This window comes from Mustelus asterias, chromosome 18 (genome assembly GCF_964213995.1).
Source record: "Mustelus asterias chromosome 18, sMusAst1.hap1.1, whole genome shotgun sequence".
Lineage (NCBI taxonomy): Eukaryota > Metazoa > Chordata > Chondrichthyes > Carcharhiniformes > Triakidae > Mustelus > Mustelus asterias.
The window spans coordinates 25684590-25707535 of record NC_135818.1 but is presented as its reverse complement, the minus strand read 5'-3'; the positions used below and the strand labels follow the sequence as shown (position 1 = coordinate 25707535).

Sequence of the window (22946 nt, the reverse complement as noted above, 5' to 3'; positions counted from 1 at the left end):
GTAGCACTCGAGCAGTTCCGTTAGACAGGATCCTGCTCTCTATGGGCTGATCACAGAGACTCACACCGAGATAAACATCAACTGCTGCTGGAAGACCATCAACTCAGTGAAAGCTACTCATTGGTCTGCCCCAACCCTGTTGGTTTTCCAGGGCAGCAAGTTGTCCACAATCGAGTACATTCCAAGGTGGAGGACTCCGTGCTGAAGGACACACCAAAGCTTGGGGCAGCACCTGCTGCATAGGCTCGAAAGGGAGAGGCCACTGTCAAAGGCCCTCACCATGATTCACTGAGGAGCTGAACCCTGTGTAATACCCCGCGGGCTATATGCACCAGAGAATGTTTGACATGAAATATATGTTGTAAATATAACCTATAATTATGAGGGTAGTGAGCACCTCAGAAAGCCGCATACTGGATTTACAGAAATTGAGTGCTATTGTGCTTTCAGGAATAGCAAATTTAAACTGTTATGTGATGTGCTTTTAAAAACCATACGAATAAAGTATTTTTTGAAAACAAAAAAAGTTTAGAAAGGTGGCTAAGAAGGAGTTTTTGTGGGAAACACATACATTGCTATTATGGGCTCATCACTCTAACCTAGCTTTAGTTCAGCTCAATGCTGAGCCTACATACTGACAGTGGAATAGTCTATAATTTTAAAAATCACCCTTTGTAATGCTGCTGGCTGCAGCTTTCTCTGAGGTGTGGCTGCACACCTTTGTTTACCATTGGCTGATTTCAGAGACAGGCAGACCAAAGAATGTGAGCACCTGGTAATGTGCTGGCAGGTCCCCAGCCCTAGCTTGTTCATTCCTCCCAATGTGCAACTAATCTCAGTCTCTTTGAATTGCAGATTCGTTCTTGAAGCTCCCTCCACCAGTTCGATATGTGGAAGAAGAGGAAAGCCCATCGGCTGGAGATTTCACCTCCTCTCAATTTCCAGCACAGGGTCCACACCTCCTTTGACCCACAAGACCAGAAATTCGTTGGTCTGCCCCAGCAATGGCAGGGGCTATTGGCAGAGAATGTGAAACGGCCAAAACCCTTGGTGGATCCATCCCGGGTTACACCAATGGAACTCATACCACTGAAGGTAAGGCCAGCAGGCACTGACGGTGAGGGGCACTGACGGTGAGGGGCACTGACGGTGAGGGGCACTGACGGTGAGGGACGCTGACGGTGAGGGGCACTGACGGTGAGGGGCACTGACGGTGAGGGGCACTGACGGTGAGGGGCACTGACGGTGAGGGGCACTGACGGTGAGGGACACTGATGGTGAGGGGCACTGACGGTGAGGGACACTGATGGTGAGGGGCACTGACGGTGAGGGGCACTGACGGTGAGGGGCACTGATGGTGAGGGGCACTGACGGTGAGGGGCATTGACGGTCAGGGGCACTGACGGTCAGGGGCACTGAAGGCCAAGAGCACAAACGGTGAGGGGCATGGAGGGTATGGCATGAGGGGCACTGCAGGTAAAGGATGAAGGTTATGGATGGTGAAGGTGCTGAGGGTGAGAATTGTGTGGCACTGAGAGTGAGGGGCACTGATGATGAGGGGCTCTGTGGTTGAAGGATCTAACAGGTGAACGATTAAAGGGAAGGAACAATGGTACTGAGGAAAACAGACCTAATAAAGCACCGTGTCTGAAAACACGTAACGTGTAAGTGAATGGCTGGCCTGTCTGATTTAGCCTCAGGGAACTCTTCCATCACCAGGATTTACCTGCAGTAAACAGTGTCTCACTGTTGCCAAATTAGTATTCTAGTTGTGAGGTTTAAAAGCTTTACATCTGTTAACCATTTGTAAGCTAAATCTAATCATTACAGTAATATAACAAGTTTCTTCCTGGCCCCAAACTGTTATATCTTCCAATGGAGAGTTTGAGTGGGAGTTCGTGTGAGTACATGTGCCTGTCATTGGGTGTGAGTAAAGGAGCATGGGTCTGCATGCAACTTCTGAGCTGAGTAAGTGAGTGTTGAACAACAGCAGCATGACTGAGAACACCAAACTGTGAGTCAACCAAGCCTATACCCTCAGCGCACTTTTCAACAGTGGTCAACATACGCTAGACAGGAGAAAAGCTTAAGCAGAGAGAGAGACAACCTCAGAAGTCCCCTTCTGACAGGGGACTCCCTCTGCTTAAGGCTCAGTGACCTCCCCCACCCCGGTCTATCCTCCAAGACCACAATCACCTCCCTTGTGACCCTCCAGCCCTTCCCTATCCTCCCTGCCTTGGGATCCCCTGAAATATATCTGGGCCTGGGACTTAGAATCTGGCTGCTGCATGCAGTACCGTCTCCAGCCACTGCAGTGCTGTTGCTGGAGGGACTAGAGAACTGTTGACCAATCAGATTGGGTGGAAGCTTTCTAAAGCCGAACTCCCTCCGGACTGAGTGGTGGAAATCCCACCTTATGCCGATCGACGCTCATTAGAGCGTAAAGTTGCAGCAGGGCTCTTGAAGTCACTGAGAGCCAAGATCCCGCCATCCTAAAAATTCAGGATAATGGAATGCCTGAGTGTGTGTGGAGGTACATGGGGTGGCATAGTGGTTAGCACTGCTGCCTCACAGCATCAAGAATCAGGTTCAATTCTGGCCTTGGGTAAATGTCTGTGTGGAATTTGCATGTTGTCCTCGTGTCTGTGTGGGTTTTCTCTGATTTCCTCTCACAGTCCAAAGATGTGCAGATTAGGTGGATTGGCCATGCTATATTACCCCTTAATGTCCAAAGATATATGGGTTAGGTGGATTAGCTGTGGTGAATGCGCAGGGTTACAGGGATGGGGCGAAGGGTCGGGTCTTGGTAAGATGCTCTTTTGGAGTGTTGGTGCAGACTCGATGGGCCAAATGGCCTCCTTCTGCACTGTAGGGATTCAATGGTTCTATGTGTCAGTCTGTGCCAGTATTAATGTGTGTCAGTGTGGGTGTGTGGTAATGCATGAGTGTGCATGTGCAAATGTGAATGGCAATCTCTGGGCATGTGCCAGATATGCCTGAGTCAGCGTGTGTTTGGAAGTTTGTGAATTATGAGCATGATTGAGTCTGTACATTTTTAATGATGTGAGTATGTATGAGTGCATCTGAGTGCGTGCAAGCATGTGACCCTGTGTGAATATAAGTGTGTTTATGTATAAATGTGCAAGTATGTGGATGAATTCTGTAGGGTTGATGAGATTCTTCCTTCATCGGGAAGGTTTTTCCTTTATTTGGACACCATTGGTGGAGGAGCAACCTAGAATTTAGTGTGAATTTTACAGTGACTCAGGTTGTTTTCCTCATGCTTCATGCCTGTGGTGGGAGGGTTAGGCAAGGACTGGAGGGCTGCTCAAGTACTGACACCTCATTGCTCAGCGTGGAATAGTACAATGTGTATGTGTCACAGGCTCCAGTATCGCAGCATCCCCTGACCCAGGAGGCCAGTCCTGTTTCAGCACCATCAGTGAAGTATGTAATCTTGTTTTTAATCTACAAACAAGGTGAGCAACTGATAATCTAGGTGTGAGGGGCTTGGCCAAGGTGAGTTCACGACGGTGGGTGTTTGAGAATCAGTGTCAGGGTTGGGGAGGGTGAATAGTTAATTGTACTAATCAAACTCTATGGGGGTTTATGTGTGTCCCTAATGGAGAGATTGTTCACCCACTGTATTCAGCGAAGCCTTGCCCTGTAGGGATTTATGTAAGTGATTGTTCTTCCAGGAAGAAAATGTTCACTCTATACTGATCAGAGTCTCGCTCTGTGGGGGTTTAATGTGTGTACCTGCAGGGAGTGAGTGTCCTCTCTCTACCGATTAAACAGGGTTTTGTCCTGTGGGGGTTTCCCTGTTAGTTGGGGCAGTGTTGTGGATTTTCATTTCTGTCCAACAACTGGAAAACCAAATGAGAAAAGACCGGCCTGTTTGCACAGGAAGTAATGTATCAAAATTCACTGAACACATTCCCCCTCTGGTCTGTTTAGGCCATTAAGCAGACAGTTTCTAATTCGTTACAACCCGGCAACATCAAATTTTAAGATTCAACCAATGCAATTTGAAAGCTGAATTTTTGATTTAGACCCGTGGATTGGAAATGCAAATGCAAACTATCCCTCGACTTTGACTTTGATTATGATGCAAGTTTCCTTCCTTAATTAAATTGTTTTTTCTTGCACAGCCAATCGTCCGTGGAAACACGCCTGGAATCAATGGTTACATCACAGGGCTGCTGTCTGATCTGCAGAAACTTTCAGTCACGAGATCCAACTCTTTACGGAGAAACACTGTGTGCTCGTCCCAGAGAAAAGAGTGCTCACTGAGGAGTATCGAGGAAAACAGCACCCAAGAGATGCTGCAAAAGCAGCGAAATTCTACAGGGCGTTGGAGCAGGATCTTTTCCAGAGGTCACCATGGAAGGAGTAAAGGAGAGAATGGGAATTTCACAAATAGGTTGAGTCTCCAAAAGTGCAATTTGCAACAAAATGGGGACGAAGGTCACATGAACCTGTCCATCCCCTCATTGGAGTATGAACGACAGAAGACAAACTCTATCCATCATTTACCAAGTCTTTCACTCGAACCCCAGAACACCACTGTCCTACCTAATGGAATCTCTGCGGGTCTTGCCCAATCACATGTGGCAAGCAGGTTGAGACCGGGGAGAAGGAACAGTCTTGGCTGGAGACCCATGTCCTGCCTCTTCATTCAGTCCAGCCCAAAGTGGGCAAGGGAGCGTGGCTCAGACTCAAGCTCATGCACCTCCTTCAACCTTCCAGAACATGGCACAACAGGACATCCACTCAACACCAGTCCAACAGCAGTCCCCTCACCAGAAACCTCAGCAGGAGTAACATCAGGCATCCAAACTCAGGTATGGAAGTTGGGATTGCTTGGATTTGAAGTTATGAACATCAATGCTTCGGTTTACCCCTAGGGCATTACATTTATATGAGACAGATTATGTCAACTTGCTCTAAAAGTGCTTTTTATTTTCCATTGATAGTTGGAGGTAGGCCCAAGAAGGAGATAGGCCATCGTAGCTTAGAGCCCTAGGCCTGCAAACCAGGGGTTGTGAGTTCAAATCCTACTGAAGGAAGTTGAATTTAATAATTCTGGTAAAATTATTGCCTCCAGAGGGGTGAAGAAAGAATACTGGAATAAAAGGGACAGTAGCAACATGGATATGGCTGAGTGACAGGAAGCAGAGTGCAGTTGATTTTTGGATTGGAGGAAGGTTAATACTGGGATTCCCCAGGGGTTGGTGTTTGGATCTTTTCTTTTCCTGATATATATTAATGACCTAGACTTGTGAAGACACAATTTCAAAAGTTCTAATGACACAAAACTTGGAAGCTGTGAGGATAGTGATGAACTTCAAAAGCACATTGACAGGTTGGTGGGCTGGGCAGACAAGTGGCACATGAAATTTAATGCAAAGAAATGTGAAGTGTGGTAGAAAGAATGCCGAGAGACATTGTAAAATAAAGGGTACAATTCTAAAGGGAATGTAGGAGTACAGAAACCTGAGAGTATATGTGCATAAATCATTGAAGATGGCAGGTCAGCTTGAGAGAGCAGTTAATAAAGCTTTATTAATTAGGGCATAGAATACAATAGAGGGTTTGTTAAGAATCGTAAGAACTGGGAGCAGGAGTAGGCGATTTAGCCCCTCAAGCCTGCTCCGTCACTTAATGCAATCAAGGCTGATTTCATCTCGGCCTCCATTCTAACTACCTGCTCATTCACCATAGCCCTTCAAACTCTTACTAATTAAACATGTGTCCACCTCTTCCATAAATTTATTCAAAGTCCCAGCATCCACTATGCTCTGGGTTAATGATTTCCATAGACTCACGATCCTCTGAGAGAACTAATTTCTCCTCATCCCTGTTTTAAATCTGCCACCCCTTATCCTAAAACTATGACCTCTTGTTCTAGATTGCCCTACAAGAGGAACCATCCTCCCCATGTCTTCTTTGTCAATCCCCTTGTCACCTTGTATACCTTAATGGGATCTCTTTTCATTCTTCTAAACTTCAGGAGTATAGGCCTAAACGGCCCAATCTCTCTTTGTTAGTCAACCCTCTCATCTCTGGAATCAAATGAGTGAACCTCCTCTGAACTGCCTCCAATGCCTCCTCAAGTAAGGGGACCAAAACTATACGCAATATTCTGAGTGCAGTCTCACTCATGTTTTGTACAGTAGCAGCAACACTTCACTACTTTTATATTCTATTCCTTTAGCAATAAATGCCAAGATTTCTTTTGCCTTCCTTATTACTTTCCATTTTGGCGGCATGGTGGCACAGTGGTTAGCTCTGCTGCCTTATAGTGCCAGAGACCCTAATTTGATTCTGGCCTTGAGTGACTATCTATGTGGAATTTGCATGTTCTCCCCGTGTCTGTATGGGTTTCCTCCAAGTGCTCCGGTTAGGTGGATTGGCCATGGTAAATGCATGGGGTTACGGTGATAGGATGGAGGGGAGGGCCAGGCTGGGATGCTCTTTCAGAGAGTGGGTGCATACTTGATAAGCTGAATGGTCTGCTTTTGCACTTTAGGGACTCTATGATTTCCCTTCCTATCACACTTGTAAAACTTGTTACACTTGTTAAATTTGTATAAACTACAGATTTGATCTCAACAGGGGCATTACGTCCCGTTCTGGTCACCATACTTCAGAAAGAATGTGAAGGCATTAGAGAGGGTGCAAAAAAGATTCACGAGATGTTTCCAGAGATGAGGAACTTCAGTTAACCTAGATAGAGTGGCGAAGTTGGATCAGTTCTCCTTTGGCAAGACTGAGGTGATTTGATAGAGGTTTACAAAATCATGAGGAGCCTATACAGAGTAGATCGGGAGAAAATGTTCCCATTGGTGGAAGGATCGAAAAACAAAGGACACCAATTTAAGGTGATTGGCATAAGAAACAATAGCAACAAGAGGAAAAATGTTTTTACATGCTGAGTGTTTAGGATCTGGAATGTGCTGCCTGAGAGTGTGATGGAGTCAGATTCAGTTGTGGTTTTCATAGAGAATTGGGTCATTAAAGAGAGAAAAATGCACAGAACTAAGGGGAAAAGGCAGGAGAGTGGAACTAGGTGAATGGTTCATGGAGAGAGCTGGTACAGAAAATGGGCTGAATGGCCTCCTCCTGTGCTGTAACCATTTTACGATCCTATGATTCTATAACTCTTGCAGAGCTTCAACTGGTTTACTCATGCTCTTACTAAAGAAACTGCATGTGACTCCAGTCCCATGCTTTGAACATACCACTCAGTTGTAACCCAGTGCTACAGAAGGCTTTAAAAAATATATATATATTCCTTTCTCAGAGTTAGAAAACCAATTTTAATCCATCTCCTTAATTGCTCAAAAACCAATTCAAATTGAATCCAATTTATGGTCTCGGCAAGAGAGACATACTAGATCCAAGTTGACAAAAACAGGCATTACACCTGATATCACACTTGATCCTACGATTGATCTTATCTAAAAGGCCAAGAAACACTATAGAAAGCCCACTAACATTGTTCCATATAAGCTGCACATGTGTGTTGCACTCAGGCACTGTGCAGCCTACTCACTAATATCTCTTTTAAAGTACTGTGGCTGTGAAAATAAATTTAAAAGGTACCATGCATTCAAATGAGCAGACTGAAACGAAAAAATACTTGGAACATAGAACATAGAACATAGAAAGTCACAGCACAAACAGGCCCTTCGGCCCACAAGTTGCGCCGATCACATCCCCACCTCTAGGCCTATCTATAGCCCTCAATCCCATTAAATCCCATGTACTCATCCAGAAGTCTCTTAAAAGACCCCAACGAGTTTGCCTCCACCACCACCGACGTCAGCCGATTCCACTCACCCACCACCCTCTGAGTGAAAAACTTACCCCTGACATCCCCCCTGTACCTACCCCCCAGCACCTTAAACCTGTGTCCTCTCGTAGCAACCATTTCAGAAGTGTCATTGCCCACCATTTTCTTGGAATTAACAGGGTTGGGAGCAAATAGGACCTTGTCATTGATGGTGTGCGTGTGTGCGTATCAGGAGAACACCATGAGCACATGGCACAATATAGCTTCATGGGAATGGTGCGGATAAAGCAAAGCCCAGGTATCTAAACTTACCCCCGGACCCCAAGAAGAACAGAATACCTTCCATTAGGAAAGATATAAACACACAATATCTCCACACCTTCTAAGCATGAATTTTCAAAGTAGCTGCTACCCTTGCCTATACAAACAAATAAAGTAAGGGATACTGACACAAATAAAATAAGAGCCAATAAGTCAAGGATTCTCACCATGCTCGGACTCATCACAAAACCAGACTCACTCATCTCCAGCCTCACCTGAGTTGCCACTCAAGCCCCACCATCAGCTGGAAACTTTAACCCATTTCTCTACCAAGGAGACCCCAACAACCAGAAGAAGGAGAATTACAAGACACTCACAGATGAGAGGGGGAATCGGAGGCCATTGAAGCCCTTGGGTGGTCAGGGGAGGACTGAGCAGTGCCCATGGGCAGTGCCAGCTTGGCATTGCCCACTGGGCACCCTGGCACTGCCCACCCGACACCATAAGTGTGTCAGGGGCCTACATGGGGGTGCAGCCTGAATGGGGGTGGGGCTATGACAGGAGGGAGACAAGGGGGGTCTCTGCAGGGGTGGTGATTGGCAGGGGAGAGGGGAAGGACTGGCACAAGGAGCAATGAGAGGGTGGGGTGATCCCGGCGTTCAATACACTGGGAGATCAGGATACTTACAGAATGGCACCCCAAGTGCTCTGCAGCGGTCTCACCAACGAGCTTAGGTGCCGCCGCGTGCCCCCCCCCATCCCCCCACCAAAGGGGAAGAATTAAGGGAAAGAATTGTATCCGGGCATTTTATTTGCACTAACATTCCAAAGATGTTCAGGCTAGGTGCATTGGCCATGCTTAATTGCCCCTTAGTGTCCCAGGATGCATAGGTTAGAGCGATTAACGGGGTAAATATATGGGGTATGGGCCTGGGTAGGATTGTTGTTGGTGCAGACTCGATGGACCGAATGGCCTCTTTCTGCACTGTAGGAATTCTATGAAGTGCCATAAGATTGCGAGCTGCAGCTCGCTGAAAAACAAATTCTCCCATTTTCTCGCTTGTTCGGCTCTTAGAAATTTTTTGTTGTAAGACCACGCCCAACAGCTTCAATCTTCCCAATTTTTAATTTCTGCTCATCCAGCAGGGAATGTTGTACAATTTGTCTGACAAATCAGAGGCAGTCAAAAGAGGTGGCGGTGAATTTGAGTTGGGTTTTGTCAGCGTAAGTCGGGGAGTGATTGAGAAGATCAACAACTGCAGAAATATTGTGGTGAATGGAGTGCCAAAGGCTGGATGGTTTTGGTATTTACAGAATTGTTATGGTGCAGATGGAGGCCATTTGGCTCTCCATGTGTTCACTAGCTCTCCAAATGAACAATTGACCAAGTGCCATTCCCCTGCCTTCTCCCTGTAACCCTGCACATTCTTCCTTTTCAGATAACAGTCTAATTCCCTTTTGAATGTTTCAATTGAACCTGCCTCCATCATACTCATAGACAGTGCATTTCAAACCCTAACCATTCTTTACGTTAAAAGTTTCTCCGCATACCACTTTTGCTTTTTCTAATTACTTTATAACTCTGTCCTCCTGTTCTCGATCCTTTCAGAAGTGGGAACAGCTTCTCCCTCTCTACTCTGCCCAAACCCCTCCTGATTTTCAATAACTCCACTAAATTTCCTCTCAACCTTCTTTTCTCAAAGGAAAACAATCTTAACATCTCCAATCCATATTCATAACTGAAGTTCCTCATCCCAGAAACCATTCTCATGAATCTTTTCTAAACCCTCTCTAACATCTTCATATCCTTAATCCTGTTGTTGGTGACTTGAGGGAGAGTTTACTCCAGGGGCAAATGCAGAAGAAAGTGATATTAGGAGAGAGAAGGAGAGTGTGAATGGCAAAGGATACAAAAAAGTGTCAGGAGATGCTCTTGTCTGTGAATACGAGAGGCATCTTTCACTATTGGAACTTGTATAAAGGGAGAGCTTAAAGGATGACAGAGGGTCAGTGAATTCAGAGGAATGAGAACCAGGAGAGTTGAGATGGAGATTGGAATCACATGGGATGAGAAGTTGCTCAATGCAGAGGGAGGAAAATATTAGATATTGAGTGAGGATTTTGGTGTGATACTTGGGTGGGTGCTAGAGAATGAGGATTTAAAGGAGAGCTGAGAGGGATTAATAGTAAGATGCTCAATGAAGGAGCAGGTGCTAGAGGCATCAAGGGACAGAACAGGGAGTGATTTGGTGAGAAGGGTCTCATTGACACACTCTCCTTCTCTCTCCTAATATCACTTTCTTCTGCATTTGCCCCTGGAGTAAACTCTCCCTTAAGTCACCAACAACAGGATTAAGGATATGAAGATGTTAGAGAGGGTTTAGAAAAGATTCATGAGAATGGTTTCTGGGATGAGGAACTTCAGTTATGAATATGGATTGGAGATGTCTCATTGACACAGTTTAGCAGGGCAAGTTGTGGAAGGCATATCCAGTCTGGAAGGCTTCATTTCAGGGAAGGTGTCATAATCCTCAGCCAGATTTCTGTCAAGGCGAAGATGTTGATGCAGTCATTCATAGTAAACTCATGGATCGCAAGGGCCTTATTCCAAAATGAATGGACGTTCTGGAGGGAGATGGGTAGAGGGGCAATGAGAGCCCACTGAGCTGGAAGATTGGTTAGGATGGGCAGTTATAAGAAGGCAGTGGTGAGTGCCTTCATGAGCCCTTGGGAGGATAACAGAAGAAGCACAGAGGGAAGCTTGGCACTTATCCAAGATTGAGACAGGTCTTGAACAGTGGTAGAGTAGAAGGGTTTGTGGAGCCCTAAGTACACAAAATGACAAGAAGCCTGACTAAGTGATAGAAAGGTAGGGAGAATGGCCCAAGAGTAAAGGAGAAGGAATATAGACTTGAGTCCAGTGTGACAGCCAAAATGAGCATGTGAATGGACATAGAGAAACTCTTAGGCATGACAAAGATAAGCATCGTAAAGAGAAGATAGTGAAGAGACAAAAAGAGAGAGTCCAAAGTGAAAATCAGAGGCATGGGGTGGAATGAAGATGAAGTGGAATCAGCTTGGATCACCAATCAGCTGATGTACAACTTTGGAGAAAGGTATGGATGGTGAGTGATCCCAGGAGTTTTGAGAGGGGCTGAGTTTCAACTCAATCAGACCACATCTTTCCACCTCTATAATATCACCCAACTCCACCCTTGTCTCAGCTCATTCATGCCTTTGTTACCTCCAGACAGGACTATTCTAATTCATTCCTGGTCAGCCTCCCATATTCGATACTTTGCAAACTTGAGGTCATGTAAAGCTCTGCTGCCAATGTCCTAATTTTCACCAAGTTCCAGTCACCTGTACTCATGACCTACAATGACTCCAGTTCATCAATTACTCTAATTTAAAATTCTCATTTTTTTTCAAATCTCTTTATGGCCTCATCCCTCCCTTTCTCTGTAACCTCCTCCTGCCCCTCAGCTCTTTGTGATACCTGTGCTCCTCTAATTCTGGCCTCTTGTGCACTCCCGCCTTCAATTGCTCCAACATTGGCGGCTGTGCTTTCAGCTACCAGCTCCCTAAGCTCTGGAATTCCCTCTTTAAAGTTCTCCACCTTTCTACTTTTCTTTCCTTGTTTAAAATACTTTCAAAAATCTACCTCTTTGCCCAAGATTTTAGTGATTGGATATAATTTCTTCTTATGTGACTCGGTGTCCACTCCTTGTGAAATGCCTTGGGACATTTCACCATGGTAAAGATTTTATATAAATACACATTGATGTTGTTGTTGTTGAAAAATTGAGAGGTGAAGTTGTGAAGAATTAACCACGAATCAGAATAGATTTATCCAGAATCCAAGAGAGGTGAGTCATGATCTTGGTGATTAGTGCACTCCAATGGATGCGGCATACCAGCAGATCTGTGCACTAATGGATCCAGTATGCTTGTGGATCCAGTGGACAAACAGATTCAGTATACCAATATATATGGTGTACCAATGGATGCAGTGATCCAGTATAATAGCAGATCCAGACAATAGTGTTTCCAGTGTTCCAGAACCTGTGTCCAAGTAATTCAGTATGCTAGTGGATTCAGCGTACTGATAGAACTGGTACTTTAACAGATCCAATGTACTAATGGATCCAGAATGCAAGCAGATCTAATATATTGGTGGAGCCAGTGGTTTACAGATCCAGTGTACATGTGGAACTACTGTGCAAGTCAATCTGATATAGTTCTTTGTTATTCTTTCATGTGGTTGTCAGTGGCAAGGCCAGAATTTGTTGTTCATCCCTAATTGCCCTTGAATTGAGAGACTGGTCACACTATTGCAGAGGGCAGCTAAGAGTCAACCACATTGCTGTGGGCCTGGAGTCACATGTAGGCCAGACCAGGTAAAGATGGCAGATTTCCTTCCCTCAGGGGCATTAGTGAACCAGTTGAGTTTTTATGACAATCAACAACGGTTTCATGGTCACTGTTATTGAGACTAACTTTTCAATTCTAGATTATTTACCTAAATTTAAATTCCACCAGTTGCCATGATGGGATTTGAACCTTTATCCCCAGAACATTAGTTTGGGCTTCTGGATTAGTCCAGTGACATTACCACTATGCCTCTCTCTCCTCCTGAAGTGAATCAAGTGTGCCATCAGTTCCAATGTGCTCGCAGATCCAATGTACTACTGCATCCAGTGTGCTGGCAAAGCCAGTGTGATAGGGATTTCAGTATAACAGTGGATCCAGTATACCAATAGATCCAATATACTAATAGATCTACAGTATGAGCAATTATCTATCCTAACACACCGTATACTAGTAGATCTTGCATACTAGTGAATCATGGCTGCTAGCCTGATTCAAAAATATCCAGTGTGCTATTGGATCCAGTATACTAGTGAGTATAGATGACCTGGTGTACTAGTGGATCCATTATCCCAACATATCCAGTGTATTAGTAAATCATATGTGCTAATGAATCATGTGTGCTGGAAGATCCAATATAATAGTGGAACCAGTGTACAAGTGGGTACAGTGTATTAGTAGAGCTGTATACTGGATCGGTATGGTAGCACAGTGGTTAGCACTGTGGCTTCACAGCTCCAGGGTCCCGGGTTCTATTCCCGGCTCGAGTCACTGTCTGTGTGGAGTTTGCACATTCTCCTCGTGTCTGCGTGGGTTTCCTCCGGGTGCTCCGGTTTCCTCCCACAGTCCAAAGATGTGCGGGTTAGGTTGATTGGCCAGGTTAAAAATTGCCCCTTAGAGTCCTGGGATGCGTAGGTTAGAGGGATTAGTGGGAAAATATGTGGGGTGGGATTGTGGTCGGTGCAGACTCGATGGGCCGAATGGCCTCCTTCTGCACTGTAGGGTTTCTATGATTTCTATGATTTCTGGTGGATCCAAATCACTAGCATATCTAGTGTGCTAGCAGATCCAGTGTGGATTCAGTGCACTAGCGGATCAAATTTACTAACAGAACAATTGTGCTAGTGGATTAAGTATTTTGGTGGATCCAGTGTACTAATGGATTCAATATATTGGTTAGTTTGAACTCCGCAAGTCTGGCAGCACCTGTGAAGAGAGAAACAGAGTTAATGTTTCAAAGCCGCTTGACTTTTCAGAGCTGAAGAGAGTTAGAAATGTGACGGATTTTATGCTGTTGAAGAGGGGGTGGGGCAGATGGAACAAAATACAAAGTCAGGGATAAGTGGGAGCATAGGAGAGATTTTACAAATATGTCACAGACACAAGACAAAAGGATCATGTTAAAGACTGAGGCAGGTCTGATCTTTATGCACTAAGTGTTAATAGCCGAACAAAGGTCAGAGTTCTCTAAAAGCAAAACATAAGAACAAGGTACAAACTGGCCCTGTGGGGTTTGGGAAAAAATTGAAGACAGAGTCTGAATTTGTTGAACTTTAAGTGCGGAAGGTTGTTAAAGGCTTAATCGGAAGGTGAGGTGCTGTTCCTCCAGTTTACGTTGGGCTTCACTGGAACATTGCAACAGGCCAAGGACAGACATGTGGACATGAGAGCAGGATGGTGAGTTGAAATGGCAACGAAGGTCATTCTTGAGGACCGAGTGAAGGTGTTCTGTAAAGCAGTCACCCAGCTTGTGCTTAGTCTCCCCAATGTAGAGGAGATGCATTATGTGCAGAGAATGCAGCAGATTAAGTTGAAAGAAGCAGGAAGGAGTGTTTGGAGCCTTGATCAGTGAGGAAGGCAGAGGTATAAGTGCAGGTGTTACACCACAGAACCTATGTCCTCACTTTTCATTCCACCAGCCTCCACATTCAAAGGATGTTGTGGATAGGGGATGAGGTGTTGGGATGGACCAGGATGGCATGGAGGGAACAGTCCCAATGGAATGTTGATGGGGGACATAAGTGGCAATGTTTTTGATGGTGGCATTGTACTGGAATTGGCCAAAATGGCGGAGAATGATCCTTTGGATGTAGAGGCTGGTGGGGTGAAAAGTGAGAACCAGGGTTCTGGGAGAGGGGGGAAGAGGCAAAGGCAGAAGTGTGGGAGATGAATTGGAGAAGGTTGAGGGTCCTATCAAACACACTGAGCCTTGGCTCAGGAATAAGGAAGACATGTCCTAAGTGCCATTTTGGAAGGTAGCATCATTGGAACAGCTGTGACAGAGGTGGAGAAACTAGGTGAATGGGATAGAGTCTTTACAGGATGTAGGGTGTGCGGAACTGTAGTCAACGTAGCAATGGGCATCACTGGGCTTGTAATGAATATTGATAGGCAGTCTATCACCAGAAACGGAGACCCAGAATTCAAGGAAGGGAAGTGTCGGAGATGGACCATGTGAAGATGAGAGTGGGGTGGAAATTGGAATAGGCCCCGCCTACCACTTACCAGAGTGAATTATGCTGAGGCACTTTGCAATGCACGGAGTGTCGGAATTCGTTCTGATAAGTACCCCCCAAAAACAGGCAGGAAATACTCCCATTTTCCCACCCCCATTGAGCACTTAGTTTTTTTTTGGAGAATCCCAACCATAGTTTCTTATTAAGATGTCAGAGAGACAAAGAATGAAATGGAACCAGAACAAGCACAGTTTTGAGATAGGGTGAGTCGGTGCTGCTGTAGAGAGAGGAGTCGAGTGCATACATATGGTAGTGTGGGCACAGAGTGCTGCATCTCCTGTGGGATGTATGTGGTGAGGAAATCCAGTAGTGTTTCAGGAGATTTTAGTTGTAAGAAGTGCATTAGATTGCAGCTTCTGGAGGAGCGTGTAAAGGAGATGGAGGGGGAGTTAGAGGAACTCCGCATAATTCGGGAGGCGGAGGTGGAAGTTGATAGGAGTTATAGAGAAATAGTAACTCCTAGAAATGAGGCTTGGGTCAATGCCAGGAGGAGGGGTAAGAAGCAATCGGGAAGACAATCCCCTGGGGCGGTTCCCCTCCATAATAGGTTTTCGGTGCTGGAGGCTACAGTTGAGGAGGAATCAACTGAGCATAGAGAGCAGATCTCTGGGGGTGAGCCGAGTGAGAAAGCTCAGGTGGTTAGGGGCTGTAAAAGACTGGGCCTTGTGATTGGGGACTCCACAATTAAGGGGACAGATAGGAGGGTCGGAACTAAAGGTAGGGACTCAGGGTTGGTGTGTTGCCTACCAGGGGCTGGGGTCCGGGATGTGTCTGACAGGGTATTCAGGACTCTTAGGGGGGAGGGAGATAAACCACAAGTTATTGTACATGTGGGGACACACGACATAGGGAGGATAGGGGAGGGGGATATTAGGCAGGGATTTATGGAGTTGGGGTGGAAACTAAAGGCCAAGACTGACAGAGTGGTTATCTCTGGACTCTTGCCTGTACCACGGGATAGTTTAGAGAGGAATAGGGAGAGGGAAGGTTTGAATTCATGGCTGAGGGGATGGTGCAGGAGGGAGGGGTTCAGGTACTTAAGCAATTGGGGCTCGTACTGGGGAAGGTGTGACCTCTATGAGAAGGATGGTCTACACCTTAATCAGAAGGGGACCAATATCCTGGGGGGTAAATTTGCTAAGGCCATGCAGGGAGGTTTAAACTGATTCGGGGGGGGGGGAGGGATCCTGAGTAGTGGGGCTGAAAGTGAGGGATGCATGGATGGGGACTGCAATGCACGGCATTGCAGAGGTGGGGTGGAGCAGGGTTTGAAATGTGTATACTTCAATGCCAGGAGTATTCGCAATAAAGTGGGTGAACTTGCAGCGTGGATCAGTACCTGGGACTTCGATGTTGTGGCTATTTCAGAGACATGGATAGAGCAGGGGCAGGAATGGATGCTGCAGGTCCCGGGGTTCAAATGTTTTAGTCGAAGTAGGGAAGGAGGTAGAAGAGGGGGAGGGGTAGCATTATTGGTCAGAGATTGTATCACAGTGTCAGAGAGGAGGTTTGATGAGGACTTATCTGTTGAGGTAGTATGGGCGGAGATTAGAAATAGGAGAGGAGAGGTCACCCTGTTGGGAGTCTTTTATAGACCTCCTAAAAGTTCTAGAGAGGTTGAGGAAAGGATTGCGGAGTCAATCCTGCTTAGGAGTGAAAGTAATAGGGCAATTGTTATGGGGGATTTTAACTTGACTAATATTGACTGGAATTGTTATAGCTCTAGCTCGTTAGAGGGGTCAGTTTTTGTTCAAAGCGTGCAGGAAGGTTTTTTGACTCAGTATGTAGACAGGCCAACTAGAGGTGAGGCTATATTGGATCTGGTGCTGGGAAATGAGCCAGACCAGGTGCTAGACTTGGAAGTTGGTGTGCATTTTGGTGATAGTGACCACAATTCGGTTACGTTCACCTTAGTGATGGAAAGGGATAGGCATGAACCTCGGGCCAGTGGTTTTAGCTGGGGGAAGGGTAATTATGAGGCTATTAGGAGAGAATTAGGAAACATAGGTTGGACTAGGAGATTACAGGGACTGGGAACGTCCGACATGTGGAGTTTTTTCAAGGAGCAGCTACTGCGAGTCTGTGATAGGTATGTCCCTGTCAGGCAAGGAGGAATTGGTAGGGCTAGGGAACCGTGGTGCACCAAAAAAGTTTCTTTGTTGGTTAAAAAGAAAAAGGAGGCTTATGTTCGGATGAGACGTGAGCACTCGGGTAGTGCACTAGAAAGCTTTAGATTGGCTAAGAGGGAGTTGAAGAGCGAGCTTAGAAGGGCTAAAAGGGGACATGAGAAGACTTTGGCGGATAGGGTTAAAGAGAATCCTAAGGCGTTCTATAGGTATGTCAAGAACAGAAGGTTGGTTAGGGCAAGTTTAGGGCCAGTTATAGATGGCAGAGGGAAGTTATGTGTGGAACCGGAGGAGATTGGTGAAGCATTGAACCAATATTTCTCTTCGGTGTTCACGCAAGGGGACATGAATATAGCTGAGGAGGACACTGGGTTGCAGGGGAGTAGAATAGACAGTATTACAGTTGATAAGGAGGATGTGCAGGATATTCTGGAGGGTCTGAAAATAGATAAATCCCCTGGTCCGGATGGGATTTATCCAAGGATTCTCTGGGAGGCAAGAGAAGTGATTGCAGAGCCTCTGGCTCTGATCTTCAGGTCGTCGTTGGCCTCTGGTATAGTACCAGAAGATTGGAGGTTAGCGAATGTTGTCCCATTGTTTAAGAAGGGGAACAGAGACTTCCCCGGGAATTATAGACCGGTGAGTCTCACTTCTGTTGTCGGCAAGATGTTGGAAAAAATTATAAGGGATAGGATTTATAGTTATTTGGAGAGTAATGAATTGATAGGTGATAGTCAGCATGGTTTTGTGGCAGGTAGGTCGTGCCTTACTAACCTTATTGAGTTTTTTGAGAAAGTGACCAAGGAGGTGGATGGGGGCAAGGCAGTGGACGTGGTATATATGGATTTTAGTAAGGCGTTTGATAAGGTTCACCATGGTAGGCTTCTGCAGAAAATGCAGATGTATGGGATTGGGGGTGATCTAGGAAATTGGATCAGGAATTGGCTAGCGGATAGGAAACAGAGGGTGGTGGTTGATAGTAAATATTCATCATGGAGTGCGGTTACAAGTGGTGTACCTCAGGGATCTGTTTTGGGGCCACTGCTGTTTGTAATATTTATTAATGATCTGGATGAGGGTATAGTTGGGTGGATTAGCAAATTTGCTGATGACACCAAAGTCGGTGGTGTGGTAGACAGTGAGGAAGGGTGTCGTAGTTTGCAGGAAGACTTAGACAGGTTGCAAAGTTGGGCCGAGAGGTGGCGGATGGAGTTTAATGCGGAGAAGTGTGAGGTAATTCACTTTGGTAGGAATAACAGATGTGTTGAGTATAGGGCTAACGGGAGGACTTTGAATAGTGTGGAGGAGCAGAGGGATCTAGGTGTATGTGTGCATAGATCCCTGAAAGTTGGGAATCAAGTAGATAAGGTTGTTAAGAAGGCATATGGTGTCTTGGCGTTTATTGGTAGGGGGATTGAATTTAGGAGTCGTAGCGTTATGTTGCAACTGTACACAACTCTGGTGCGGCCGCACTTGGAGTACTGTGTGCAGTTCTGGTCCCCACATTACAGGAAGGATGTGGAGGCTTTGGAGAGGGTGCAGAGGAGGTTTACCAGGATGTTGCCTGGTATGGAGGGGAGATCCTATGAGGAGAGGCTGAGGGATTTGGGATTGTTTTCGCTGGAAAGGCGGCGGCTAAGAGGGGATCTTATTGAAACATATAAGATGATTAGAGGTTTAGATAGGGTGGATAGTGATAGCCTTTTTCCTCTGATGGAGAAATCCAGCACGAGGGGGCATGGCTTTAAATTGAGGGGGGGTAGTTATAGAACCGATGTCAGGGGTAGGTTCTTTACCCAGAGGGTGGTGAGGGATTGGAATGCCCTGCCAGCATCAGTTGTAAATGCGCCTAGTTTGGGGGCGTTTAAGAGATCCGTAGATAGGTTCATGGACGAAAAGAAATTGGTTTAGGTTGGAGGGTCACAGTTTTTTTTTAACTGGTCGGTGCAACATCGTGGGCCGAAGGGCCTGTTCTGCGCTGTAATGTTCTATGTTCTATGAGTGTGGATCTCGGGATGCAGTGAGAATGTTGTATATCCCGGAAAGTCCTGTTATCCTGGATGGATTCAAAGCATGAAGGATGGAACTTCAGTTGGAATTTAAGTGGGGTAAGTTGGAGACAGAGACAGTCGCTGAGGAAGAAATACATTTATGAAAGCAACTTACAGCTTTCTGGACTTAACATTGAGTTCAGCAACTTCAGACTATGAATTCTGTTCTCAGTTTTGATAGATATATATTTACCCAGCCCCCACAGGGCCAGTCTGTAACCTGTTTTGCTTTCAGAGAATTCTGACCCTTGTTCTGCTTTTAACACCTAGTGCTATCTAATCTTTATGCCACTATAAGCACTTGCCTCCGTCTTTAACACTATCATTACCACTGCCTTTGTCTCGTGTCCTTGACATAGTTGTCAAATCTCTCCTGAGCTCCCAACTTCCCTGACCTTCTATTTTGCTCCACCTGCCTCTCTTCAACAGCATAAAATTTGTCACTGTTTTACCTCTCTTCAGACCTGAAGAAGAATCATATTTGACTCAAAACATTAACTCTGTTTCTTTCTCCACAGATGCTGCCAGGCCTGCTGAGGTTTTCCAGCATTTCCTGTTTTTATTTCAGATTTCCAACATCTGTATTTTGCTTTTATTATTTTGGTTAGTTTGGCATACTACAGTTTCCTGTGAACCAGAGGATCACGGTGTGCCAGCAGATCTAGTACAACAGCAATTCCAGTGTGCTAGCTGATCCAATATACCTGCATTTCCAGTATATTATTGGATCCTGTGTACTAATAAATTCACTATACTAGTTGGTTTGGTGTATGTGAATCCAGTGCATTAGTGGTTCCAGTGTACTAGTGGATTCAGTATATGAGTAGATCCATTGTGCTAACACTTCCAGTGTGGTAGCTGATCCCCCATAGTTATAAATCCAGTGTATTGATATATCCAGTATCATAACAAATCCAGTGTATCAGCAAATCCAGTTAGCTGGTGGATCAAGTGTAGTAATCGTTTCGGTATACTAACAGATCCAATGTGTTAGTGCTTCCAGTATACTAGTAGAACCAGTATATTAATGGACTGAGTATATTATTTGATCCAGTATACTGGTGGATCCACTTTATTACAGATCTGGTGTGCTAGTGCTTCCAAACATATCCCATATACTAGTAAATCTCAGCAAATCCTGAGTGCTGGCATTTCTGATATAATGGTGGATCCATTGCATTAGTGGATACAATACAATATACTCTCAGATTCAGCATACGGGCAGAGGTAGACCAGCTCCTTGTGGGAAAGTTCACAGTGGAGCAGGGGTGGCACTCAAAACGGGACTGGGGAGGGTACAGGCCCAACATGTTCTCTATAGGGGGAAATGTAGGAACAATATTTTCAGGGGACCCTGGATATCTAGGACAATTTAGGACTGGATGAGGAAGAAGAGAAATGCTTTTAACAAGTCCAAAGGGAGCAATTCCACTGCGGCCCTAGAAGAATGTAGGAAGTGCGAGAGGGAAGCGATTAGAAGAGCAAAATAGGGGACATGAAAAAGGACAGGGTTGGGGAGAATCCTGAGATATTTTATGAATACATTAAGGGGAAGAGGTTAACCGGGAAAAGAGTAGGGCCCATTAGAGACTAAGTGGGCAATCTGTGCGTGAAGCCGCAGATATAACTGATGCATGGTAAAATGGTACGGCAATTCTCATGGGGGATTTTAATCTACATGTCAATTGGTCAAACCAGGTCGGTCAAGGCAGCATTGAGAAGGAGTTCATAGAATGCACTCCTGATAGTTTCCTCAAACAGTATGTAATGGAACCTACGAGGGAGCAAGCTATCCTCGATCTGGTCCTGTGTAATGACAGTAAGAGTTTTAACAACACCAGGTTAAAGTCCAACAGGTTTATTTGGTAGCAAATACCATTAGCTTTTGGAGTGCTGCTCTTTCGTCAGATGGAGTGGAAATGACATTTCCACTCCATCTGACGAAGGAGCAGCGCTCCGAAAGCTAATGGTATTTGCTACCAAATAAACCTGTTGGACTTTAACCTGGTGTTGTTAAAACTCTTACTGTGTTCACCCCAGTCCAACGCCGGCATCTCCACATCCTGTGTAATGAGACAGGAATAATTAATGACCTTACAGTTAGAGATCCTCCCGAAGGAACGATCACAGTATAGTTGAATTTAAAATACAGATGGAGGGTGGAAAGGTAAAATCCAATACCAGTGTCTTGTGCTTAAACAAAGGAGACTACAATGGGATGAGGGCAGGTTTGGCTAAGGTAGGCCGGGAGCAAAGATTTTATGCTGGAACAATTGAGGAACAATGGAGGACTTTGAAAGCAATTTTTCACAGTGTTCAGCAAAAGTATATACCAGTGATGAGGAAAGACTAGGAAAAAGGATGATCAGCCATGGATATCTAAGGAAATAAAGAATGGTACAAAAAAGAGTGGCTAAGGTAAACACTGGTCCTTGAGAGGATGAGAAGGGAGATTTAATAGTGGGAAATGAGGAAATGGTCGAGCGATTGAAGAAGTATTTTGTTTTTTGTGTCAAAGTTGAATATACAAATAACATACCAAAAATTAATGACAAGGAGGCTATGGCAGGTGAGGCTCTAGAAGCGATCATTATCGCTAAAGAGATAGCATTGGGCAGGCTAATGGGGCTAAAGCTAGACAAGTCTCCTGGCCCTGATGGAATGCATCCCAGAGTACTAAAAGAGATGACAGAGGAAATAGCAAATGCGTCTGTGGCAATTTACCAAAATTCACTGGACTCTGGGACGGTTCCGGCAGATTGGAAAACAGCAAATGTGACGCCACTGTTTAAAAAAGGGGGTAGACAAAAGTCAGGTAACTATAGGCCGGTTAGCTTAACTTCTGCAGTAGGGAAAAATGCTTGAATCTATTATCAAGGAAGAAATAGCCAGACATCTGGATAGAAATTGTCTCATTGGGCAGACGCAGCACGGGTTCATGAAAGGCAAGTCATGTTTAATTAATTTACTGGAAGTCTTTGAGGACTTTGTGAGCGCGGTGGATGTGACTTATCTGGATTTCCGGAAGGCATTCAATGAGGTGCCACACAAACGGCTGCTGCATTAGATAAAGGTGCACGGTGTTACGGGCAATATAGTAGCATGGATGGAGGATTGGTTAACTAACAGAAAGCAAAGAGTGGGGATAAATGGGTATTATTCTGGTTGGCGATCAGTGACTAGTGGTGTGCCTCAGGGATCAGTGTTGGGACCGCAATTGTTTACAATTTACATAGATGATTTGGAGTTGGGGACCAAGTGTAGTGTGTCAAAGTTTGCAGATGACACTAAGATGAGTGGTAGAGCAAAGTGTGCAGAGGACACTGAACGTTTGCAAAAGGATATAGATAGTCAAAGTGAATGGGCAAGGTCTGGCAGATGGAGTACAATGTTGGTAAGTGTGAGGTCATTCATTTTGGTGGAAATAACAGCAAAATGGATTATTATTTAAATGGTAGAAAATTGCAGCATGTTGCTGTGCAGAGGGACCTGGGTGTCCTTGCGCATGAATCACAAAAAGCTTGTTTGTAATGTGCAGCAGGTAATTAAGTAGGTAAATGGAATTTTGTCCTTCATTACTAGAGGGATGGAGTTTAAAAACAGGGAGATTATGTTGCAGTTGTATAAGGTGCTGGTGAGGCCATACCTAGAGTACTGTGTACAGTTTTGGTCTCCTTACTTGTGAAAGGATATACTGGCATTGGAGGGTGTGCAGAGGAGATTCAGTAGGTTGATTCCGGAGTTGAGAAGGTTGGCTTATGAGGAGAGAATGAGTAGACTGGGACTATACTCATTGGAATTTAAAAGAGTGAAGAGGGATCGT

At 45.2% G+C, this 22946-nt stretch overlaps 1 protein-coding gene across 1 annotated transcript in view; it reads left to right on the top strand.

The window, feature by feature from the left end:
• Positions 1-888: 888 nt before the first annotated feature.
• Positions 889-22946, top strand: part of LOC144506903 (serine/threonine-protein kinase PAK 4-like) — a 56136-nt gene continuing 34078 nt past the window's right edge. Inside the window, exons 1-3 of the mRNA XM_078233257.1 lie at positions 889-1095; positions 4152-4844; positions 9206-9283. Coding sequence (XP_078089383.1) covers positions 889-1095; positions 4152-4844; positions 9206-9283 — 978 coding nt within the window. The remainder of the gene's footprint in view (positions 1096-4151; positions 4845-9205; positions 9284-22946) is intronic.